General features: G+C 33.6%; 1 protein-coding gene across 5 annotated transcripts in view; it reads right to left on the bottom strand.

Moving 5' to 3' along the window:
- Nucleotides 1–3,701: 3,701 nt before the first annotated feature.
- LOC150091819 (ras-related protein Rac1-like) overlaps nucleotides 3,702–24,390 on the bottom strand; it is a 109,752-nt gene continuing 89,063 nt past the window's right edge. For all 5 annotated transcript variants that reach the window (XM_090377157.1, XM_090377183.1, XM_090377148.1 and 2 more), the window contains exons 4-6: nucleotides 18,940–19,057; nucleotides 7,874–8,013; nucleotides 3,702–6,573 (exon numbers count right to left, since the gene is read on the bottom strand). In XM_090377157.1, the coding sequence (XP_090233283.1) occupies nucleotides 6,496–6,573; nucleotides 7,874–8,013; nucleotides 18,940–19,057 (336 nt within the window). In that variant the 3' untranslated portion in view covers nucleotides 3,702–6,495. The remainder of the gene's footprint in view (nucleotides 6,574–7,873; nucleotides 8,014–18,939; nucleotides 19,058–24,390) is intronic.

Raw genomic sequence — 24,390 nt, 5'->3', positions numbered from 1 at the left:
TAGATCACTCCATTGCTACTTTTTTGTAGATGTTATTACCTCTACGCATACTTCTTTATGTAAAAGCCTGCCAAAATGAAGTGTTCCGTGGTCTATTTGATTATTAGAGTATGCCAGGATATTAATAACCTGAAAAAAAAATGTTAAAATTTATAATAATGCAAAAGTGATGTACAACACTACAAATATGCAAAATTTATTTATAGTTAATTTAAAAAAAAAAATTAATGAAAACTTATATGATGTGCTTCCAAACTTTAAGGCAGGAGTTGTATAACCTATTTATGTGAAACGTGAAATAGTGCAGCAATAAAATATTTAAACTTATATAAATTTGGGGCAAAAGCCTCATGCTATGGAGACATAAAAACATTATTATACAAAACAATATTTTAGCTCATAGCATTTGCTTGAATTTATTTTAAAAAATGCAAGAAATAATTGCAATAATAAAAACTGACAACAGGTGAAACATATTGCAGTTCAGACTTCTTATGATCGCGTATTTTCTCCAGATACTACAATGGTCACTTACCTGTGTACTGAAGGTTTTGTGGTTTTCATGAAATGGAGACTTGTCTTTTATAATGCCTTCAGAACCTTAAGTACTTGCTGCTTTGTGGAGTATGAATAGACCATACTCTGCCAGAGTATGGTCTATTCATACTCTGGCATGGCCACTTAGGTTTTTGCACCTAACCAAGAATACAGACATTAACCATACATAGCAGACATATGGGCTCAGACCATAGCTAACTAAAATGTGTGTTACTGCACTCCTGTCTCATCTATTCGGCTACGAGTCTTTTATACTCCATTCTTATAAAAATACCCTATGAAATTGTATTATTATTAAAATCCTTTATTGCCAAAAAAATTAACAAATATTACACAAACAGCATATTACATGGCAGGAATCCCTTTATAAAATTAGGAGTTTACAAAATGCCTCTGGTACTCAGGATTCGGGTCCCATAAATCAGAATCGATTGCAAAAAAGTTCATTAGATCAAAAAGTACCATTGATGTCCTAAATCCAGTAGTTACGGTAAATCAAGGATTATTGCTGGGTTTTCTTAAACCCAGCAATAATCCTTGATTTTCTTAAACAACATTGATAAAAGAATAGGGGAGTAATATCAAATTTTTTTGGCCATATCAAGATTGGGAGTGCTCAACAATTAGTTCCGAACAGTGCTTCTTCAAAGCAACTTGGAGAGGCTTGAGGAATGGTCAGAAAAATGGCAGTTATGCATTAATTGTGTTAGAAATGCAAGGTTTTAACTTGAAGATAAGGCAAGATCAAGGATAATTTTTAAACAATTTTAATTTTGTTCATTTACATTTATAAACAAGGGGCAAAAATGCTTACTTATAGAATACTATTTACTTTGAAAAATAAGTTTTTGAAAATTAAATCATACTATCAATTGCTCATGTGTATCGAAATATTTGAAAGGAAAAAATACTATTAACATGATGGTTATTTTTACAGTGCTTATATTATTGATTATAAAAAAAAATTCAGAATAATTCCTCTGTGGTTGCATTACAAACAACTTTTGTTATAAAATCTTTTTTAAGAAGCAAGAAAAAATATTTCGGGGAATCTTAAAGAACCATGTTGAAATGTGAAGTGATGTTTAATTTGAAAAATGATTTTACACAAAACAAAATTTTCATTCATAAGATTCAAAGAAAAGTCATTTTATTTCTTTTACAAAGTACGATGCAAATCTTTAAGGTATATGATAAACACATAACAAAGTTCAACAAAATAAGGCATATTATTCCTATATGTATAAAACTGTTATAATATGCTTCATAAAGTACCATTAATGAATGTACAAATATTCATTAAAACAGCTATGAAAGGATAAGACCTGTATTTCTACAGAGAGTATGTGATCTGTAAATTTTTAATTAACTCTATCAAAAGTCAAAATGTGTAAACCTGTGGATTTTTCTCAATTAAAAGCATAAAATGTATTTGTTCTACAAAATGGCATTAACCCTTTCACATGTATGTACGTATATACACGTTTTACGTGTGGCTTCTGTAAAGTACGCCTATATATGCAAATTTCAGGTGTGGGTTCCTTGCGGTAGAAACGTACGTATTTAGAAATATTCAAAAAGGTGCTGTCTCGTTATTTGTTTCAAAGTAATTGTAGACAGTTTATAATAAGTTGTCAGGAAATAGTTTTGAAAACTGGAAGAGAAGCTCACACCTTTTAGGTTCTATTTGTCTGGTTCTGATTTACAAAAGCAGAAACTGAATACATTCTTTGGATTTCTGATTCAGAAGCTGTTGAAATTGAATCTGGTGATACTAAGTAGCATAGAGAATATTACTGCATCAAAAAAAAAAGTACCAATTAGCTTTTTTTTTGTATCCTTTTCACATTTTTGTGTTTATTTTCATGTTTTAAAATTCCGATTTGATTTTTGACAAAATAATTTCATTCTGATATTGGACAGTCAAGTCCAAATTAATAATGAATTAAAAAGAAATTAATATTTTAAAGCATTTACATACAAAGTGCTAATTGTTATTGAAGAAAAATTCCACAAAGAAAGCTGCTTCACAGAGCCCACTGCCATTGGAAACTCACTATCTGTAGCTTATGGACATCCAGAAACTCTCTTGGGAAACGGTTAACTAAATTGGGTGGATGGGGGGAGAATAAGTATTGCAAAATTTCCCATACAACTCTGGGAATTTCAAAACTTTTCCTCATTTAGAAAAAAAGTATATTAATATTTGGAGATATTATTTCTTTTGGTAGATGCAGAATAATGTAACTTTATTTTGTAATTCCATAGTGGTTTTAATTTAAATTTAATAGTGTGGTTATTTAATTTGATATTTAGGGTTACAAATCTTTTGTAGTAGTCACTTTTCAGACCTCGAATACAGAATGACAAAGATGCAAAAATATGAAAGTTTAAGAGGAGCAATTCATTAAAGCCAAGCACATTAGGAAACAATGACTTATTTTTATTTATTATTATTTTTTTACGAAAATCCCAAATGAGAAGTATTAGAACCTATGGTACTTAGAATTGTGCACGACTTAGCCTATTTGAAAATTTTGAACGAAATCTCTCTCTTTCTCTCATGTGTGTGTGTGTGTGTGCGCGCGCGTATGTGGAAGGCCTTAGAAGTCCCCAGTGATGACATGACAAAATCTTTTCCACTCAAAAAAAAAAAAAAAGTTTTGCTTTATACTGCAGGACAGTCATACGGCAAGTGTTGTCATTAAAATAACTATGAATGAGCACTCAGTGAACAATGAGACATATTCTTGCAGTATATACGAATTCAATCAGGCACACTACTGCAATTCTAGCATAAAATTGTGAATATTTACACTCTCTGGGAGTCATAAAATATGCATGTGGGGGAGCGGGGAATAATGGCATCACAATAATTACATTTCATTAGCCAGATGAATTTATGAAGGGCAAGTTCTGGATAGCTGGAATAAGACATTAATTGTGCCAGCATATACAAAGGGAAAATAATACTTTAATGCAGCAATTACAGAGGATTCTCACTATGAAAGTATACCGTGAAAAAAATTTATGCAAACATCTTATAGAAGACGGTTATAAGCTTTTCTGAATGTAATCTTGGAGAAGAATTGGCAGGTTTACAAAAAAATATATAAATCTCGTTTTAAATTTTATAAAAATGTGGCATCAAGATAATTTTTTTTAAGGGGAACAGAAAGTTGGCAAATCTGTAAAGACTGAAGAAAGTTGTTTAAGGTAGCATTATCACATGTCTAAATTTTTAGGTTTTTCACCTGTCTGGTGATATCCAGGCAGGATTTTAAATGCTTTCTAGCATTTTAATTAACAGGGCTGACTGTGGTACTTGGGATAATGAATACTAGCACATACTGCAAGACTGGAGTCATAATGAGCCACAAAAAGTCCACAGGCCCCCATTAACTGTCACAATGTAATCATAAACTCCTCTGGTTGCAACAACCATACAGAATATAAACAAAAAATTATTTAAGTTATCTCGATATAAACACCCACCAATGTTCAATGTTATTTCTGTTTTTGTACATTTCATTATGGTGCATACTAGTCAAAGTTAGCTCAACTTATTCACATTATGGTGCATACTAGTCAAAGTTAGCTCAACTTATTCACTTTAATTTTTACATTTCAGTACATTGTTCACCAGTCAAATAGTGATGTTCACTATTATTTCTTAATTATGAATTCATAAATGCTGGCCACAATAATACTTATATATTCTTAAATTAAAGATATTAAATCTTGGATATGCAAGAATCTCACTGTATGTGATGTTGTTTGGTATTTTTTTTTTTAGGAGCATTAGCAACTAAGGCCATATTGCTCTGGGGATATGCAGTGGTTATTCCCTGACCTTTCCGCATCCTCCGTATTTGGTGGTCACGGGTGTATGTGATGTGTAAAATTCTGGATTTTTGAGTTCTCCAGTCTTGTGATTAGATTTTAAATATGATAACTCTAGTTTAAGATTAAACTAGAAGTGAACAGGGCTGCAGCACCTTAACACTACTTTATAATTTTCATTGCCTATTTAATAACAGAATGTAATTTACTGAGAATTTAGCACCGAAGGTGTAAAAATTGGATCTTATTCTTATGATATTGTGTTGTTGATAATAGATAAGATCTTTGAGAAAGTGGATAAATTAGATAAACATTGTATAGACGATTTAGTATGAAAATTAGCTACACAAAAACAGATACTATGAAAGTTGATAGAGATAAGGAATGGTTGGGACGTAGACTAAGAGTACTGAAAAAACTGGAATAAGTTGATAATTGTGCATATATAGGAACTGAAAATGAAAGATTAAACATGGAAATATTAGAATAATTACAGTGTAGGAAGCTGGAGCTTTTCAAGAATTAGGCAAAAAAGTTTTATAAATAGCAAACAGTTTTAAAATCTTCTTTACCCTATGGAGCTGACAGCTGGATAAGAAATAAAGGAATTGATCAAAAATTAATCCCTTTATTATGAAAAAATGAGTTTTAAGAAATTTGAAAAACTCTTGGGGGAACTAATATCCAATAAAAGGTATTGATCAAATGATGAAATAGGTTGGGGGAAGGAAGGAGATTAGACAAGCAGACATTCAAAAAAATGGATGATAGTAGGCTAAGCTGCAGATGAAGAGGAAAATGGATAATAATCAGTAAGCAAGCATTAGCAGAAAGAACTTTCTCTAGCTAGGGCTAAATCAAAGAAGAAATAGGATAGCATGGAGGAAAATAACAAATGGAAGTCTGATAATCCAGAAGAACTAATTTTTACTATTATAATGACCTCTACATTCACTAGGTATAACAGATTTAGATTATGACTTCCCAACATTACCATTGGTCAGCTGCAGTTTTATTCCTTTTCAAACCAACTTCAAATCGTATTATAATCAAGTTAAAATCTGTGAAACCACTGCAAAACTAGGATGACAATCCCTTGGCTGTTCAGGAAAGGGAAAACAAATGATTTTTTAAAAATTAAAAATATACTTCTAGGCTTTGAACTCCTTTTGACTGTTGGCTATGCTAACTCCAGTGGTATATTTATACCTTTGATTACAAAATTATAATTTATAGTTTGTTCATAAACCTTGTTTGTATATTTAGATATCAGAATGAGCATACAAAATTATTTCAAAAGAAACAAAGTACAGAAAAAATGCCACAACAGAAAGCACCAGTCATCCATATCCATATATTTAAAGCTAAATGTGGCTACAGTAGATTTTTGCTTGAGAAGACTTCTATAGGCAGATAGACAAGAAAGAGGATTAGTCCCAGCCTTGATATTCAATTCCACCCAGTTTCTTCTGCCCATCAAGAAATTAGTTAAAAAGCTGAATGAAAACCAATTTGTGAGCAGCAAGTTATTCTAGATATTCATTTTTTGATGAAGTAAACTCTTAATCCTAAATATACCTAAATATTTCTCGTTGTGGCCTCTGCCAATAGTTACTAATTACAAAATATTGCTATGCTTGTCACTGTAGAAAGGGACTTGCTGTGACTTTAATGAAGAGCCCACTTATATAATAATAATGACTACGTGAATGATGGAGGGTCTACTGAAACATACAGACATAAATAAATAAACGAAAAATTGCCAACATAGTAATCAGTATGTTCGGCATTATTTGGAATGAAGACATAGTCATAGGAAATATTATTTCCTTACAGCTCAAATTTTAAAATTTAAACATATAAAATTCCTCGCCTAACAAGGATTGTCACACATACTTCAACACAGAGAATGTCAGGACTCTGTGGATAATACAGTAGTAATTATCTACAAATAAAAAAAATATATTCAATATGCAGATCTGTTTAGGTGTGGTTTTTTTATGTAGTATTTACATTTTCTTTCTCTCTTAAAAACTATTCATTTTAAGCTTCCATTCTACAGCTGTGTTGTCATCAAAAGATTTCTCTCCATTTTCACAGTGTATTACAAGAAAACTGAGATATTACTGTAGATTTTGGATTCAAAACTGCCCTCACAGCCTCTTCGAATACCTGAAAAATAAAATAAATATTAAGAACTTTCTCCTTACAAAGCAAAAATTAATATTTCCATTAATACTCATAATTGCTGGAACAAACTTCCATCTGTCGTTGTGGAAGTTCATAGGTTAAATAAATTTAAGGAGGAACTGGACAGGCATTTGGAGAGAATGGTGCAATTTTTTTTTTTTTTTGGCTGATGCTGCATAAGCTCACTTGTTTTCTTGCATCACATGCCACTACTACTTAACAAGGGTTTCAATTTATTCTCAAATGACTGAACTATATTACAAGGAAAGGTGCATAGTAATTTTTTCCTGTGATTTCAGAGAAGCAGAAAAACTGCTTATTGTAAAAGCTTTGAATCTGAAATACTAAATAAAGATAGCGAAATTATATTTTCAGAGTTTAGGCATAGCAAACCTTTCCAAAAGGATTCCAGCAAAGAAATTCTTCTATATAAAACATTTAACTCTGATATGTTCAGAAATATGAGGAATAAATTTTTCATATTGATTTTCCCCATTTACAAAATAAATAAATAAATCACAGAGAGAGAGAGACAGAGAGATCTTTTGTTTACTTTAAAAATAATAATAATAATTTTGTCCAACACCTGGATGGCAATAAAAAAAATTTACTTGAATGGCAGTGGAACCTACAGCTCATATATGTATACTGAGTGTGTGTTCACAGGCTGATTTTCATGTTATTTGGGCTAAAAAACCCAGAATATCTCAAGGGGAATCCCTACTTCCTCCACCTGAGGTCAGCTAATGACACCTAAATTGAAGAGGACTGTAGAAACTTCTCTAGTCATGAATAGCAAAGTAGCATGCTGATTAAACTGCCATGGAGGACCTGTTTTGTTGTGCCAGTAAATAAAAGTTTTCAAAATGTAGTATCATGCTTGTATAACACTGTTTTTGAAAATAAAGCCTTGAGGAGTGCATGAAATATACTAAAGACTACTAATCAGTCATTCCTGCTTCAGGTTACTGTTTAATATTACAATAATTTAAAACCTAGGTCTCCTACACAAATGAAGACACTGATTTATGGAGCTGGGACTCTTTCTGTCACCCTTCTTCCATTCTGCCATTTTGATTATAGAAACAACCATTATACTATCTCTAGCTTTTTCTTGTTTTTAAATTTGCATAAATTCTGTTGCATGTATACTTGGTGGATAATCTGTTTGCAACAGAATTTATATGACATGTCAACTGCTTGCAGAATATGAGTAGCCACATCATACACTAAAAAGTATTACAAAATTCTTTATTTAATATTAATAAATATTTTAAGATACCTCCTTGACTCCATCAAGTGACTTTGCTGAGCATTCTACGTATTTTACTGCTTTAACCTTTGATGCCATCTTTTTTCCTAGACTTTTAGTGATGATTTCATCTTCTTGACATGCACTGCTACGGAGATCTAATTTTGTACCTAAATGCCAGAATGATAGGAAATTAATGCAAGTAAATAATGAAAATAGCAAAAGAAAGGACATTTAAAAATATAACTTTCTTCCATATATCGTTAATTCACACAAAATTATTTATATTTAGGTAATTATTCTAAATTATCATTAAAGAAACAGAAACATAGGGCTGTAGTTCAGTGGTTAATAAGCACAGCCACAAGTAAGGAGGTTGCAGGTTTAAGCCTGTATGCTGCAAAAAAAAAAAAAGAAAAAAAAAATGGGCTATATACATAGCCCATTGTGTCTGTGGAAATGAAAATCCAACTGCCATTAATAATTCAATATATATGCAGTTATGATGAATTTGTAAACTTGCCTTGGGCGTCTAGAGAATAAACAAAAATTTATTTATTTTATCTGCAACATTTTACAAATTGCAAACTACAGCCTTCTCAATAAGAAAAACATCACATCTACTAATGATGTGATCAAATAACTGAAGCACTGGGTGGAAATCCTAGAAAAATTTCCTGTAATCAATGTGATTAAAATTCTAGACCTTTCCAAACTGCAGGAACAAGCACTGCCAATTAGCCAAGGAGTAATAATTTCTTGAATAATTTTTTATATTTTCTTCTTACATATACAGGATTTATCCAATTAATGTTCAACTAATTTACAATAATTAAAATGCCTGAGTTTGCAGTATAAGATTTTATTAAAAACGAATACAGAATTTAATTTAAACTATTGCAGAATGTGTTGGAAGCGTCCATCTTGCTCATGTATGCCTGCATTCACTTTTTTAGTGTGAATATTACAATTATACAAAACATATGTTCATCGATGGGCAAAATGTGATTCTTGATATTTTTCTTCATTCTTATTTGGTACAAATATTCATCACTGAATGTCTTTGGCATTGCAAAAATGGTTTAGATACAAGGTACTTACACAAAAAACCATATATACATTTATATCAGGAACCTTTATCTTTATGGATATCTTTAGTACAAATCAGTGACCAACAGGTTGTGTGATAAATGGACAGTTCTGTTCAATATTCACATTAATGCAGGAGAGTGGATGTATTTAGAGTATTCTTTAAATATCAATACACATTTAGTTTTATGCAGTATACTTAAAAATGTGTTGCCATCAAAATGAAACCCGTAATATTCTGAACTGACTTTATTACTCACATTCTTTCTTTAAGAATAAGATCAAAAAGGAAGTCAGGAAATAACTCATCTGAAATGCTAAAGTTTTACAGTGACAAGCATTGTTATTAAGGCTGTTCCTATTTATTAATAATATTAAATATAATTAAATCTATTCAACTAGTCTAAAGTTTCATGAATCAGACAGGAAATCAAAAAACAGCCTTTGAAACAACATTTTTTTTTTTTTTTTTTTGTTAGTTGTTGGCACATTGGCTTCTGTGGCCATAATGCATCTCCCAAAGTTTTTGCATTTTACTCTGATCCAAGCCTGAGGTGGGATTCGAACTCGCGACCTTTGGATTGCCAGGCAGGCACTTTACCCACCTGGCTAGCTCGGTCGGCAATAACATTCTCTTAGTAAAGTAATCTGTTAGTAATATTAAAGCCTACAACAGTACTGGAGTCTGGCTAATTATATGTATCCTTGAGTGTTTTTTTTTTTTTTTTTTAAATAGAATCTCTGAACATGAAAGGCATTATAACCTACAGTACTTAGTACCATGCATTGGGTACCACAGATTGAAGGCTGAGAAGACACAAGATACTTGTCAATATTAGAATTGAATTTCTGTAGATTATAATTTTTGAGAAATATATGTGAAGGAAAATTGTTCCAGAAAACAGAAGTAGAAGGGTTGAAGAAGCAGAAAGACTGGTTCTGTGAGTTTGGAGTTGTACAGTGAATGGACACTGACTGGTTGCAGCATATGTTTGGACTGGATTTGAGGAGAGTGGGGTAATTATAGATTCCAATTAAGATGACAGTGCCCATGGTACCTACAGAAAAGGCATGCAGTAGAAACTGAACTTCTATAAGACAGAGAGAGTGGACATGTACAGAGTTTTAGCAAAACATTATTCTTTTATGTTTTCAAATAAAAGATGTAAAAATGATATTGCACTTTTCCACATTTCATAATGCTCTTGAGACAAATGTTTGAACAATTCTAGTCCCCTTTCTGTTATTCCACTGAAGAAATAATGTTTGTAAGTCACAGTTCCAACTGTGACGGCTGATTTTCAATGATAATACCAAGTGGTAAACATACATTAGCATTAGAAGAGGCATATGATGCAAGAAAGCAAACTTATATAGCATCAGCCAAAAAAAAAAAAAAAAAAAAAAAACCTTCCCATTTCACCCATCCATTCACTCCAAATGTTTGTTTAGTTCTGCCTTGAACTTATTTAAGTTGTCGACCTCCACTACAACAGATGGAAGTTTGTTTTTGATGGAAGCCAGCAGGTGGTTGATAGTTGTATCAACCACCTGCTGGCTAAAGGTAAATTTCCCACATCTATTCTACAATTGTCTTTCTCAATTTGAATTTATGTCAGATGAGCAATCTGAGCAAGAGGAAGAAATCCCATCAGCATTGAGCTTGCTCAAACCATTCAAGGCCTTATACACCTCAATTAGATCACCTTGCAGGTGTCTAAGTCTCCAGACCCTGCAATTTGCAGAACTTAAGCCTTTCTTCTTAAGAACAACCCTTTGCTCCGTTCACCAATCTTGTTGTCCTTCTCTGTACTCGTTCCAGCAGCTCTAAATCCTTCCTAAAATGAGGCCTCCAGACCTGTATGCAGTACTCAAGGTGTGACATGACCATTGCCTTATACAAGGGGACAATCACCTCCTCATTACATTGTCTTTCAGGGCTTTAAAAGCAGAAATGTGCACTGAAGTGTGTTATGACATTTTCTGATACAAACAATTAAAAATCTGAACCACCACAACTTTCCAATTCCTCAACTAGTTCCAATTCCACACACACACACACACACATGCGCGCACACATTTTTTCCAAGAATTATTTGAAGAATATGTTTATTGCAGGGATAAAAGGCAACTGCATTCATATTCATGACTGTTTTAACTTGATAACAGAATCCCAAAGTGGATTTAGAAATGTCATCTGTTAATAAGCAATTAGTATTAGAATACTGCATGTTCTGGATGTAGAATTTCTCAACATTACAGAATAAATAAACAAATCATTGCTTTTAAAACATGGAGCTGAAACGTTTCAATTAATTTAACATAAATCTTAGTTGTTAATTTCCACATCATGCCTTTCACTCAACATATAGAATTAATTGTTATAGCAACAGTAGATCTGGACACAATTTGTATCAGGCATGTCTGCCTATACCTTTTCCCAGAAGTGGAGAGAGGCATTTCTTTATCAAAGGCAACTATTCATAATTATGCCCCATCTCACCATAGGAAAAATGGGTTTTCAGCCTCTGATATACTGCTTTACAAATTTTATTCTGGAGATTTACTTTTCAACTTTGTTTAGATCAGTGTCTGCCAAGAAATAAACTTACTTTTTTTAAAATATATATATAATATAACTGAATCCCAGTATCAGCAAATGCACAAGTAGTACACCTATTTGTCATTTTGCTTTTGTATAGAATGCTAGTGAGAGACTTAAAATTCTTGCACAGCATCATATGGCTCCTTATATTCACAATTACTATTCTCTAAAGAGAACTTTGCATAGATGCAAAGAAGCATAAGTTAATTTTACAATTTTTATAGCTTATTCTTTCAAACTTGGACAAGGAAAGCTCCTCATTGCAATACTATGAATAGTTTCTTGCTTCACACAAATTATCATAAATAAGTATATAAATGATTTATGGATATTCTAGATCAGGGACAGCAAACATTGTTGCTGGGTGCCAAAAAAAATAATTTAGCTTCCCAATGCAAACTAATGCTAACCAGAGGAATATCCAGAAAATTTCTGTGTATGTAAATTTACATATTATCTATCCAGGGTGTTTCAATTAAAAGGCACTAAATAGTACACTATGGATTTATCCCACTTAGTTTTAGGTTATTTGTTGTCTGGATCTTTTCTGTCATGTTGAGACTGAAATTTCTGAATTTAGTTGGACTAAATATTACATTGTAATATTTAGTCCAATTCTAAATATTAGAATTGGACTAAATATTACAATTTATATTTTACAATTTCTAAATTAAAATTTTCCCTAATAAACTGATTTTTACTGAATGGGAAAGTTGTTCCCTGTCCTTTGTTTAGTCTAAGACATCATCATTCTGAAACAAGCAAAAATCATTTTATTTGAAGAAAAATTATCATAATAATAATAATAATAATAAGAAAAGAAAGTGTACCATACTACAAGTACGAACCCCAGGCAGTACTAGAGACCCGAACCCACAAGCTGTATTGGGACCGCGCCATAATAACGGATAAGACCATCCCACACAACAGACCAGACATAACCCTCGTGGACAAGATGGAAAAGGCTACCTATCTGATTGACATAGTGGTGCCCAACACTAGCAATGTCTAGAAAACCCATGAGGAAAAAATTAGGAAGTACATGAACCTGAGACATGAGGTCAAGGAGATGTGGCATATGCAAGAAGTATCGACCATCCCGATCATCGTGTCAACCACCAGTATGGTGTCAAAGACTCTACATAGCAGCCTAGCAGCAATAGGTCTCCTAAAGAACACCTACAAGGAACTCCAGAAAGTTGCAATCCTGAACACCTGTAGGATAGTCAGAGATTTCCTTGACCAATAGTAACACCAGACATTACAACCACCTGTGTACTTTGTAGCAGTACCCGTCACGAAGTGGAATCCCCCAATCAGGGAGAAATAATATAAGAGCAACAATAATAATAATAATAAACAGCCATTGCATGCAGACATAAAACAACTGCAAAAAGCATGTGTACAGAAGAATGAACAATGAAGACATCATCACATATAACCGTTCCCCCCCCCCCCATTCAAATAAAACTGATTTATGTTTGTTTCAGAAGTATAGTGTGATGCTTTTAGACTAAATCAAAGATAGGGAACACTTTCCCAGTGAGGAAAAAAGCAGTTTATTAGGCAAAATTTTTCTAAATTTTAATTTAGAAATTATAAAATCTAAGCCTGATATTTAGTCCAATTTTAATATCAAATTCAAAATTTCAGCCCTGACATGGCAAAAAAAAAGAATCAGATGACAAACAGCTTAGACCTAAAAATAAGCAAAATGGACCCCAGTGCCTTTTAATTGAAACACCCCATATATCATACATAAAGTAGTAAAGTGCAGCCATTATCAACCCACTGCAGGATGGAAGCCTCCTCAACAATTCATGCTGAGGGAAATGGACCATAATCTGCCACGCTGGTCCAGTGTGGGTTGGCAGATCGACTGTATTCAGCAGTCAGGGGCTTGAACCCCGGTCTACTCAAAGAGCGTGTGCTACTGCACTCCCGCTCTTGCCCACTCGGCTACACAGGACATATAACTGTTCTTTGGGTGGGGGGAGGAATGACCACATTATTAAACAGCATGCTGCTTATTATAGTGGTAAATTAACTAATGGGATAGTTGCCTCTGCGTAGATGTTTTTAAATCAACATATGTGGCACTCATTTCATTTCCAAGATGGTTTCTTTCATCTGATTTGAAATATTTTATGTCTGATTTAACTCCTTCATGGATTATCCCGAGATCTCATTTTTAGTTTTAAAAGTTATTTAGAACTACAAGAGATATCTTGGGATAAAAGCAAACAATAATACCTCCAAATTTAAGACTGAAATGTATTTTCTCGGGCATTTATCTGGATAATTTTGCATTAGCCAGATAACTCCCAAGATTTCTCGGAGTGAACTATGAGATTTCTCCAGATTTTCTTCCGCCTGGCAGCAGATGACTGGCTTTTGTTTTACTTAAATTGTACGGCAATGTCAGAATGTAGTTAGTTCACAAGTATTGCTTGTGGCAGGAGATTACTGCTTGTGCATTCCACTTGAATTCAATTTATTTATATAATGAGTAGTAAAGAAGAGATTAGTGATGCTTCATATTGTGAATTGGAAACTTCTGGTGAATCGAATTCTGATGAATCTGTTTCAGGTTTTGATTCAGATGAAGAAAATGGTAATGTCAGTGTTTTAGATGGTAGACAATGGTTCAAAATTGAGTGCAATAAAGACCTCCTCCCGCCACCTCGAAGATTTCCATTTGCTGCACAGCCAGGTTTGTGCATTGTAAGCAATACAGATGAAACGACTCCCACAGACTTTTTTGCTTTATTTTTTGCTCAAGAATTAATCAATATAGTGTGCTCTGAGACTAATAAATTTGCAGAAAAAAGTGACACTCATGATTCTAGTTGGACTCCAATGATGCATGCTAAATTGAGAGTATTTTTTGCTCTGAAAATGCTGCAAGGTATTGTGAAAAAGCCTGAAGAATATATGCACTGGTCAAAAAAGCCATTACTTGAGACACCAGTGTTTGGAACTACGATGGCTCTTAGGCATAAAAAGATAAAACAATATCTTAATTTCTCAGATAATAAGTCATATGATGCAAATACGCACCCAAATCCAAAACTAAACAAGGTTTATGATGTCTACTGCTTCTTAGAAAATAAATTTAGAAGTCTCTATGTTCCTAAAAGAGACGACAATAGATGAAAGCTTGATGCTGTACAAAGGAAGACTTGGTTGGGTGCAGTACATGCCATTGAAGTGCTCAAGGTTTGGCATAAAGTATTATATGCTGTGTGAATCCAAAAGTGGCTATGTTTGGACTTTCATAATATATGTAGGAAAAGGTACAGAAATGGATCCAGACTTTATTGGTCTTCCAATGTCTATGCAAGTGGTTTTGAATCTCATAAAGCCTCTGTTTGGAAAAGGATATTGCCTCACAGTTGACAATTATTATATCAGTCCCCAATTAGCTGACACTCTCATCACAAAGAAAACTGATGTTTATGGTACAGTGAGACTACACAGAAAGGAAATGCCTGAAATGCTGAAGAAGGAAAGCTGAAAAGGCAAGAGGTTGCTGCTTTTCAAAGAGGGAAAGTCATGGCCTTACTTTGGAAAGATAAAAAAGATGTAGCGTTGTTATCTATGGTCCATAATCCTTCTCAGTAAGAAATAGAAACTCAAACAGGAGTAGTGAAAAGACCCAAAGTAGTTTGTGGCTATAGCTTTTCCATGGGAGGTGTAGATAAAGTTGACCACATTTGGCGAACTATCCCCTGTCCAGGAAATGGATTAAAAAATACTACAGGAAGGTTTTCTTTCACCTAATGGACCTAGCTGTGTGGAATTCATTTCTATTGTATAAAGCTATAACTGGAGTTGCTAGAACAAGTACAAAGAAGGGCAACAAGATTAGTGAGGGGAACAAAGGGGTGCTCTTACCAAGAAAGGCTTAAAAGTTCTGCAAATTGCAGTGCCTGGAGAGTAGGCACCTGCGAGGTTGTTGTTGTTGTTATTTGGTTTTTAGGAGCAATAGCAACTAAGGCCATATTGCTCCGGGGATATGCGGTGGTCATTCTCTGACCTTTCTGCATCCTCCGTATCTGGTGGTCACAGGCTCGAACCCTGGTTTAATCAAGAAGCGTGTGCTACGCACTGCTGCTCCTGCCCACCTGGCTACTATGGAGGCGCCACCTGCGAGGTGATCTGATTGAGGTGTATAAGGTCTTGAATGGGAGGAGCAAGCTGAATGCTGATGGGATTCTTCCTCTTGCTCAGATTAAGAATATGAGGGGGCATAGATTCAAATTGAGGAATGACAGTTGTAGAGTGGATGTGCAGAAATTTGCCTTTAGCCAGCAGGTAGTTGATTGGTGGAACAGACTTCCATCTTTTGTTGTGGAAGATGATAGCCTAAATAAATTTAAGGCTGGGCTGGACAGGCATTTGAAACGAATGGAGGGGTGAAATGAGAGGTTTTTTTTTTTTTTTTTTTTGGCTGATGCTGCATAAACTTGCTTTCTTGCATTGTATGCCTCTACTAATGCTAAGCCATGATTTCAGATAGCCAAAAAGCTGTTTCACCTTGAATTTCAGATTGGACCTGATTGAAGAACTTATCAAGAAATATCACCCATAAATTCCACCAGTTAGAAAGAGAAGACTGTCCTCAACATCCCACCCAAGTCGCTATTCACCAGGCCATTACCTCATTGATATTCCACCAACTGAGAAGAACTTTCCAACTAGAACTTGTCAGGTATGTCATAATGACTTTTGGAATAACATTCCAAAAGGCAGAACAGAGATGGCAAGAAAATTTGAAAGGAGACACACTATATGTATAAAACATATGAAATTGGCTTTTGCATCGCTCCTTGCTTCAAAACCTACCACACCAAGTAAAATTACTGTTTGTTTTTCATGAAATGCCGTTATTTATTTATTTTTTTATGGAATGCTTTTTTTTTTTTTTTTTTTTTATGGAATTCAATTTTTCTTTCAGGGAATAAAGTAAGTTTGCATTTTTTTGTGTTTTTCTGTTCCTTTCTTTCTTTCTTTTAGCTCAAGCACTAATTTATTTAAAAACTCTGTATAATTTGCACACTTTTTGGCATACACGAGATAACTCAGGATAGCCCAAATGGGTTAAATTACTCCCAGGTATTTTCTACTAAAAAATTTATAAAAAACAAAAAACTATACAATAAGTATTTGCATGATGCATACTTTTAATCTATAAAATAAAAAAAGTCAATCTGTTATGGCACATTTTCAGGAAAAAAATGTTCCGGGAAGGAGTTAATATGGTGCAATTTGTGGTTTTCATTTCTTTTAAAAATAAATCAATTATCCTTATTACAACAGATTTTTTATTATAAAAATAGTAACTACTGGTGCCAACCAAATTTCAGTCAGTGCCACTAATTCACCATCAATTTAATAAAGTTATTTTTTTTAGAATAGCTTGTTCAAAATGTGCTGCAGTTCATAGAAATGATTTTATATGTGGAATTTGTTCTTCTATATCTTGATATTCTTGACTGTGCATCCATAAACTCAATAAATAGGATAACCCTTGAATTCCGACTCATAATAAGTATTACATATTACTACTGCTTCACAGTAATTTTTAGTTCATTACAATAATTTAAAAATTTCAGCCTTGCTCAAATTGAAAAGAATGTAATTGGAAAAGTAAGAGCATTAAGCTAACTTTATTATGTTTGAGTTAAAATTTTACCTGAAAGGAATATTTTAAATGTTGAGCGCCATACTTTTCTGAAATAGCTTCTTTTCACAATGTCAGGACATTATTAAAGTAAATAACTTTTACAGCTCTATAGCACAGCAGCAACAGCACCGATGTTTTGCTTAGTTACTGCAGATACTTGAGCTTACTGACTCATGTTCACCTTTAAACATTTAAACTACAGTTAGCTGTGCCATAGGGAAGCACAGAGTCTCTATAGGCTTGCCCTGTAATATGGAGTAAAATGCTAAACAACCTTCTTTTAAATGAAAACAAAATTTAATGCAACGTACTGTTCTCCACATATATCAGTCATAATGACTTTTGCAAAAATGACTATAAACAACTTTGAGTTATCGTCACACCAAACACATGCCAAGTACACTATTAGGGCTACTATAGGAGGGGGGACCGAGTGCAAAACCCATGTATGGAATAACATTCCAATATATCCCACATTTTTACAACCACACAGGGCTGTTCCTAGTGTGGGGACCAGTTGTACTGTACCTTGTGCATCTGGCTAGAACCAATGGAATGTAATGCATACATTATCCAACTTGTTGAGGCATATTTTGACATGGGTACCTTTTACACTTTAATTTAAGAGCCTCTTAATGTATGCTCTAATTGACATGCATGCATTCTTAGGTAAAGGATAGTTCTACATGTCAACTAATTAGAGCATGTGTTAACAGGCCCTTAAATTAAAGTCTAAATAATATATAATAAACAAATAAGCAAAGTAATTCTTATATTGCTAATAGTGAACCCATGTCCAAATATGTTAAAACAAGCTAGATAATGTATGCAAGGCATTACATTTCAGGCACATTCAATTTTTATTTCATAAACTGAATTTTATTTTTATGTGATTAATAGAAGTGAAAAGCAATTAACTAATTATCTTGACACCAATTAATTAATAATTATCTAATAATATATAAAAGTAGTTGTTTTCACTTCATTGCACAATGTAATATTCCCTCAACATTTTGTAATGTGCTTTATAACACATATTTCACATCTGCTGTGATTAATATAATAAAAAAATAGTAATAATTCATGTTTTATATATTTAGGACAGGCTCCTCAAAAAGCAAAGATTTCTGTGCATCTGCCATATTTCCCATTCTTTTTTTTTTGGTAGTTGTTGGCGCATAGGCTTCTGTGGCCATAATGCACCTCCCAAGGTTTTTGCAGTACTTTGATCCAAGCCCGAGGCGGGAATCGAACCCGCGACCTTTAGGTTGCTAGGTAGGCACTTTACCCACCCGGCTAGCCCGGTCGGCTATTTCCCATTCATTCCTTCAATTAGTACATAGCAATGAACATAATATCCAGTGCTACAACATACATATGGGAAAAAGAAAAAAAAAATCTGGTGGATTTCTATTTCTCCAATTTTACTGCAATTTGGGATGGTTTGACAAATATTTCTAAAACAGCTAATATAAAATTTCATGAAACTCCTCCCACTGGGAGTTGAGTACTAGATGCAGATGAACATGGTAAACACAATAAGCACTCTATACATTATGCAGATGTGAGTAAAAAGGGGACAAAAGAAATTTAATAATGATAGAAAGATGAGTCAATATAGCACAGGAACTGTCAAAAACTCATTACTAAAATAATTTCATGCTTCATAAGCATTTTAAAATAGTAATACCTAATGGCAAGCCAAATACATACCAACTAGAACATAAGGAACTCTAGGACAGTGGTGACGCACTTCCGGCTGCCACTTCACATAAATATTATCATAAGAGTGTCTGTTATCAATGCTGAAGCACAGAAGAAAGACATCTGTCTGTCATTAAAAATAATGAGTCAATTGTATATAATTCTGACATAGAAATCATTAATTAAAAATTACTATATTCAAGCCAATTCATAAATAAAATTAATTAAATGATAGTTACAGCAAAATTATGTTTCAAAATTCTAAAGTTCTCAAGTTTTAACTCGCTGTATTTATTCAAATACCATGTGCTCCTGTATTAAACAGGATGTGCACCCTATTTTTTGAAAGTTAAATTTAAAAAAATAATAAGCTAGTGCTTTTCTTTTAAAAAATTTCTTTTTAATGATTTAACAGAAACGTTCTGCCATTAGTGGTGATACATACACCATATAGTATTATTTCTGATTGTCATCAGAATGGTAATTTTTTTTTTTCTTGATAAAACTCTTGCACCCTCCATGATGATAAAATGGTTTCACCACTTGTCAATCATTTGAACAGGTATGGGTTCATATCCCATTGGGGTCAAAGAATTCTTAAAAGCCTCTTCAGTCATGGCTGCAGTTGGCCAATCTCAGGTGAAGTTGGGAGGAGTTCCCCCATGAATTATTCAAGGATTTTCAGCCCATACAACATGCAAACTACCCTGTGAACACAGACATAATACACTAGCACAACATGCTGATACACCAAGAAATCATGAAAACCAAACAAAGTTCTAAACACTAACTGTAGTGAAATGAGAGCTAAAGCAATGAAGATGTGTTGCTAAACTTGCTGCTGATGTTGATTTAGATTTCTCTATGTATGAGTATGTCATTATTCCAAATTACAAAAATCTTCATGTAAGATGCATACCAGTTTTTAATGTAAAAATTTTTTTGGGGAAAAAAAAAGTCCCAAAAAAAAAAAAAAAGAAAAACGTGCATAACATAGTCATATATAGGAAAGAAAATCAAACAACAATGGCAAACTGAAGTACTGAGGATTTCAGTGGTTCACTGAATATTACTGTTAAAAAGTCTATATATGAGTTGAGCAGGAAAATTCAGGAATCAATGTCATAAGTATTATTATTTTAGTATTGGACACTACACTAAGCACCAAAAATGTTTTAATTAGTGTCCATTAATCTTTAACCTTTTAGTGTGAATGTCAAAAAGAATTACATCTGCAGACATACTTGTAGTATGCTTGTCATCAACCAATTTTTCAGATAAAATTGTAAGATATACTTTAAAATGATGCACTTTAAAATTCTACTCTTAATTCTGTTCCTATGTTAGGTAATACAGTGGATTCCGGTTATTTGGGCCACCGGTTAATCGGGGCAGCTGTTTATTTGGGGCAAATCTTAAAAAAATAGAACCCAATTGAGAAAATCGCCAGGGTTTACTTCGCTTAATTGGGACAGCATGCCATTTAATCGGGGCAGGAGACCGCAGCACTGGAGATTACCCTACGATTGTCTCCGACCGAACCATGGACGGTCGGATTTCTGGAGGTCACAACTATAAAACAATAAAAACAATTAGCAGTCACCTGTTTATTGGACTTTTCTGTTACTGCAATCTATCATAAACAGATAGTAAACTTGATCTTACTGAATTTGCGATAATACCGACAGCTGGAATTCTGTGGGTTATTACGGTGAAATCTGTTTACACTTCCATGGAATCTTCAATTATATAAAAAAATTAATTTTCAGAATCTTCTCTTCATTCCTATTTTTATAGCTTTGTAACTTGTTACTCCGTTCTCACTTGTGTGTATCATGTTACTTTCAATTTGTGTGTGCCATGTTCTTTGTTATTGATTGCTTCACTTTTTACTGTTTTAAATTTTAACCCCCACCTACAAATGTCAGTGAACAGAAATGTCAACTAGTTAGTATGTACATATTACAGTACATATTAATTATTCCGATTATCACGTATATTCTTCCAATTTTCACTTATCATTTAATTGTTTAATTAGTAAAGTAATAAAAGGTAAAATTGTGCTTAATATATCTTTACTTTTATAGCCTGTGGATAAATTTCCTCCTATTTTCGCTCATTAGAATCACTGTTTAATAGAATTAAAATTCAGTTCGCAAACCTGATCACAAGACCAGCACTTACTACACATCGTATAGTGAAAGGTACTTTACTATGGTGACTCCATCGTAACATGATTTGATTGTACAGTGAATCAATTGTAAAGTGGGGGTCCATTGTATTTTTACCTTTATTTACTTGAAACTTCAGATAATCGGGGCAGCCGCTTAATCGGGCCAAAATGCACTAGTCCCGATGTGTCCCAATTAACCGGAATCGACTGTAATACCAAATAATATCTTTAGTAATAGAAGTCTTGCTGTCCAAAATCAAGATAAAAACAATCTCTATACAAAATTAACACAGATATAGGCACACAGCGCATTTTTTACACGAATAAAGAGCCATAAAGAATTTTTTTGCAACTATCCTTTTCCAATTACAAAATGATCAATTATATATACTGAAAATGAAGCTCATACTTAAAGAATATATTAAATTAAGTTAGATTAGTAGAGCTTTTGGTATGGTTCTGCACAAAAGGCTATTATATATAGTGTTTAGTATTAGTAGTAGCAAATTATGCAAGAAAGCAAGCTTATACAGCATCAGCCAAAAAAAAAAATAAATAAATAAATAAATCTCCACATCACCTGTCTAGCCCCTCTAATAAATTGCCTAGTTCCTCCTTATAAATTTATTCAAAACTACCCACTTCCACATCATCAGATGGAAGTTTTTCCCAATAATTAACTATCCACTATATAAACATAAGAAAATTGGAATTACTGGTAAGATCCTCCAATGGTAATCCATTGTAATGTTAGTTAAAAGGCAGGAGACAGAGTAGTGATGAATGCATATTTTTACATTTTTCAGGATGGTCCAGTATAGCAAGTGCTAAGGACCCTCCTGTCTCTAGGCGCCTCCGTAGCCAGGTGGGAAGGAGCAGCAGTGCGTAGCACACGCTTCTTGATTAGACCGGGGTTCGAGCCCGTCACCACCAAATACGGAGGATGCGGAAAGGTCATTCAGGGAATGACCACCGCATATCCCGGAGCAATATGGCCTTAGTTGCTAATGCTCCTAAAAACCAAAATAACAAAAAAATAACCTCCTGTCTCTAATCTTTATTAGTGATAATAACAATGAAGGACAAGGAAAGCTATCGAAATTTGCTGAAGATATGAATGCATAAAGGGTGGTTAACAACCACTACTAGGTTATGTTGCTCCAAAATGACTGATCAGTTATAGATATGGTCTGTAAAATAGCAACTAATGTTTAATACTTCTAAATGTAAGGTTTTGTACCTGGGGAAACAGATCCAGATGTTACAAATCTAGAAGAGAGATGGTAAAAGTGATTTAGGACAAAAAAAACTTAGGGATTACAACTTACTAAACAAGTACAGAGCAATGTGGGGAAAAAGTTGTGAGTTAAGATTAAATGTGAAAGTGTCTGGAATTATGCCAAGACACAATAGGAGAGAGTGCATGTTGAGAGCTCTATCAAAATCAACTCAGGCCTGCAGAAACTCTGCAAGGCTCATAAGGGTAAACTATTTCTCACTGTGGTCTGTGCTTGTTAACAGGAGAGACTGTTTTCATAGGGATGGGATGCAAGAATATTTGCTGATACTATTAAGGCAGTACTAGGTGGGTTGGAAAACTGCTTTGGGGGGGATTATACAGACTAACAGAATAACAGTAGCTACAGGCAGAGGTAAAAGTAATTCTTGCATTGCTACTATAGGAATGTGCAGCAGCCTGGAAAGCAAGGTGTCAGGGATTTCAAGCCCTGCCGTGGGTCATCATAGAACACATATATACACTCCAGCCAAAAGTTTGGAATCACATTTCATTTTTCTTAATATCCAAAGTTTTTATTAAAATAGGACCAACTTTTTATCTATTTTTATTAAAATATTTTCTATTATGTATAAAAATCAAAAAACTTAAACACTATTTAAGAAATTTCTAGAATATTCCAGAAAGGTGTAGAAGACTTCTGAATGTGTCAAAAACCTGTAGTAGATTACTGAATGTGGTAGAGCATTGTAGATGATTCTAGAATATACTAGAAGATGGGAGTATTGTTTCAATATTATAAAAGTTGTAGAGGATTCTAGGTTTCGCAATAATATAAATTGAGGAGAAAGAACTGTAACTTATATAATCAAACACTTGCCATTCAGAAAGAGTGTTTGGTCTAAGTTTTATGAGTTTCATGATAAAAATGGCAAGAAATAAGGAATCGAGTGTTGAAAAAAGAAGTGCTATAATAACTGTGTATAAAGAAAGTTATTCCATGAGAAGTACTGGCAAAAAACTAGGTGTTTAATTTAGAGTACAAACTACCATTCGACAATTCAAAGAGACTGGCAACTTAAAGGACAAACCACGATCAGGATAACTGTGTATAACAATGGAAGCACAAGATAACACCATAACACTTGATTTCTCAATACAACTGATGACTCACTGCACCAGAAATCCATGTTGAGTATAATAGTAACAGAGAAACATCTGTGCCTACATCCACTGTAAAACTCTGTCTTAAACAAGCAGGATTTCATGGTTATGTAGTGGTCCAAAAAATACTTAATAAAACCAGAAAATCAAAAGAAACGGTTGGTAGCCCAGGCTAACCGTTTCTTTTGTTGATGGTTAATCAGTTTCTGGATTAACCATCAACATTGGACAATTGAAGAGTGGAAAAACATACTGTGGAAGGATAAATCAGAATCTTAATTTTTTTGGCTCCAAGCATAGATTTTATATAAGATTATGAAACTGCAGGAAAAATGGTGCCACATTTAGTGGCTACAGTCAAGGAGTGGTGGTTCCATCATGATTTGGAGTTGCTTATGCTTTTCTGGAATGGGTAACACCATCAGAATTGAAGGAATTTTAAGAAAAGTAAGCTATAAAAACATTCTTGAACATAATGCAATATCCTCTGGGCTTCAACTTTGTGAAATAAATTTTATAATACAACAATACAATGATCCGAAGCACAGCTTTCAGCTGTGCAGGAGCTTTCTAGTAATTAAGGAACAGGAGGAGGTATTGCAAATTATGGTGTGGCCACCCCAATTGCCTCACTTAAAGGGCTTTTATGGGATCATCTAGACTGTCAGGTCTGGGAAGTCTGCCCATATTCACAAAATTTATGAGAAACCCGCAGATTGCTTGGAATAATGTTAGTCAAGACCTTATTAGACAAGACTATTATAAAATTAATTGCTAGAATGCCATGTCTGTGTAAAGCAGTGACAAAATCTCATGGAGGATATTTTGATTAAAAATCAGTATAGTTGTTAATATTAATCACTTCAATATTTTTTTGCTGTAAATT

Source organism: Mastigoproctus giganteus, chromosome 1, assembly GCF_048544385.1.
Source record: "Mastigoproctus giganteus isolate SK-2022 chromosome 1, ASM4854438v1, whole genome shotgun sequence".
Classification (NCBI taxonomy): domain Eukaryota; kingdom Metazoa; phylum Arthropoda; class Arachnida; order Uropygi; family Thelyphonidae; genus Mastigoproctus; species Mastigoproctus giganteus.
Note: the sequence above shows the minus strand (reverse complement) of the source record. Positions and strands in the feature narration are given on the sequence as shown.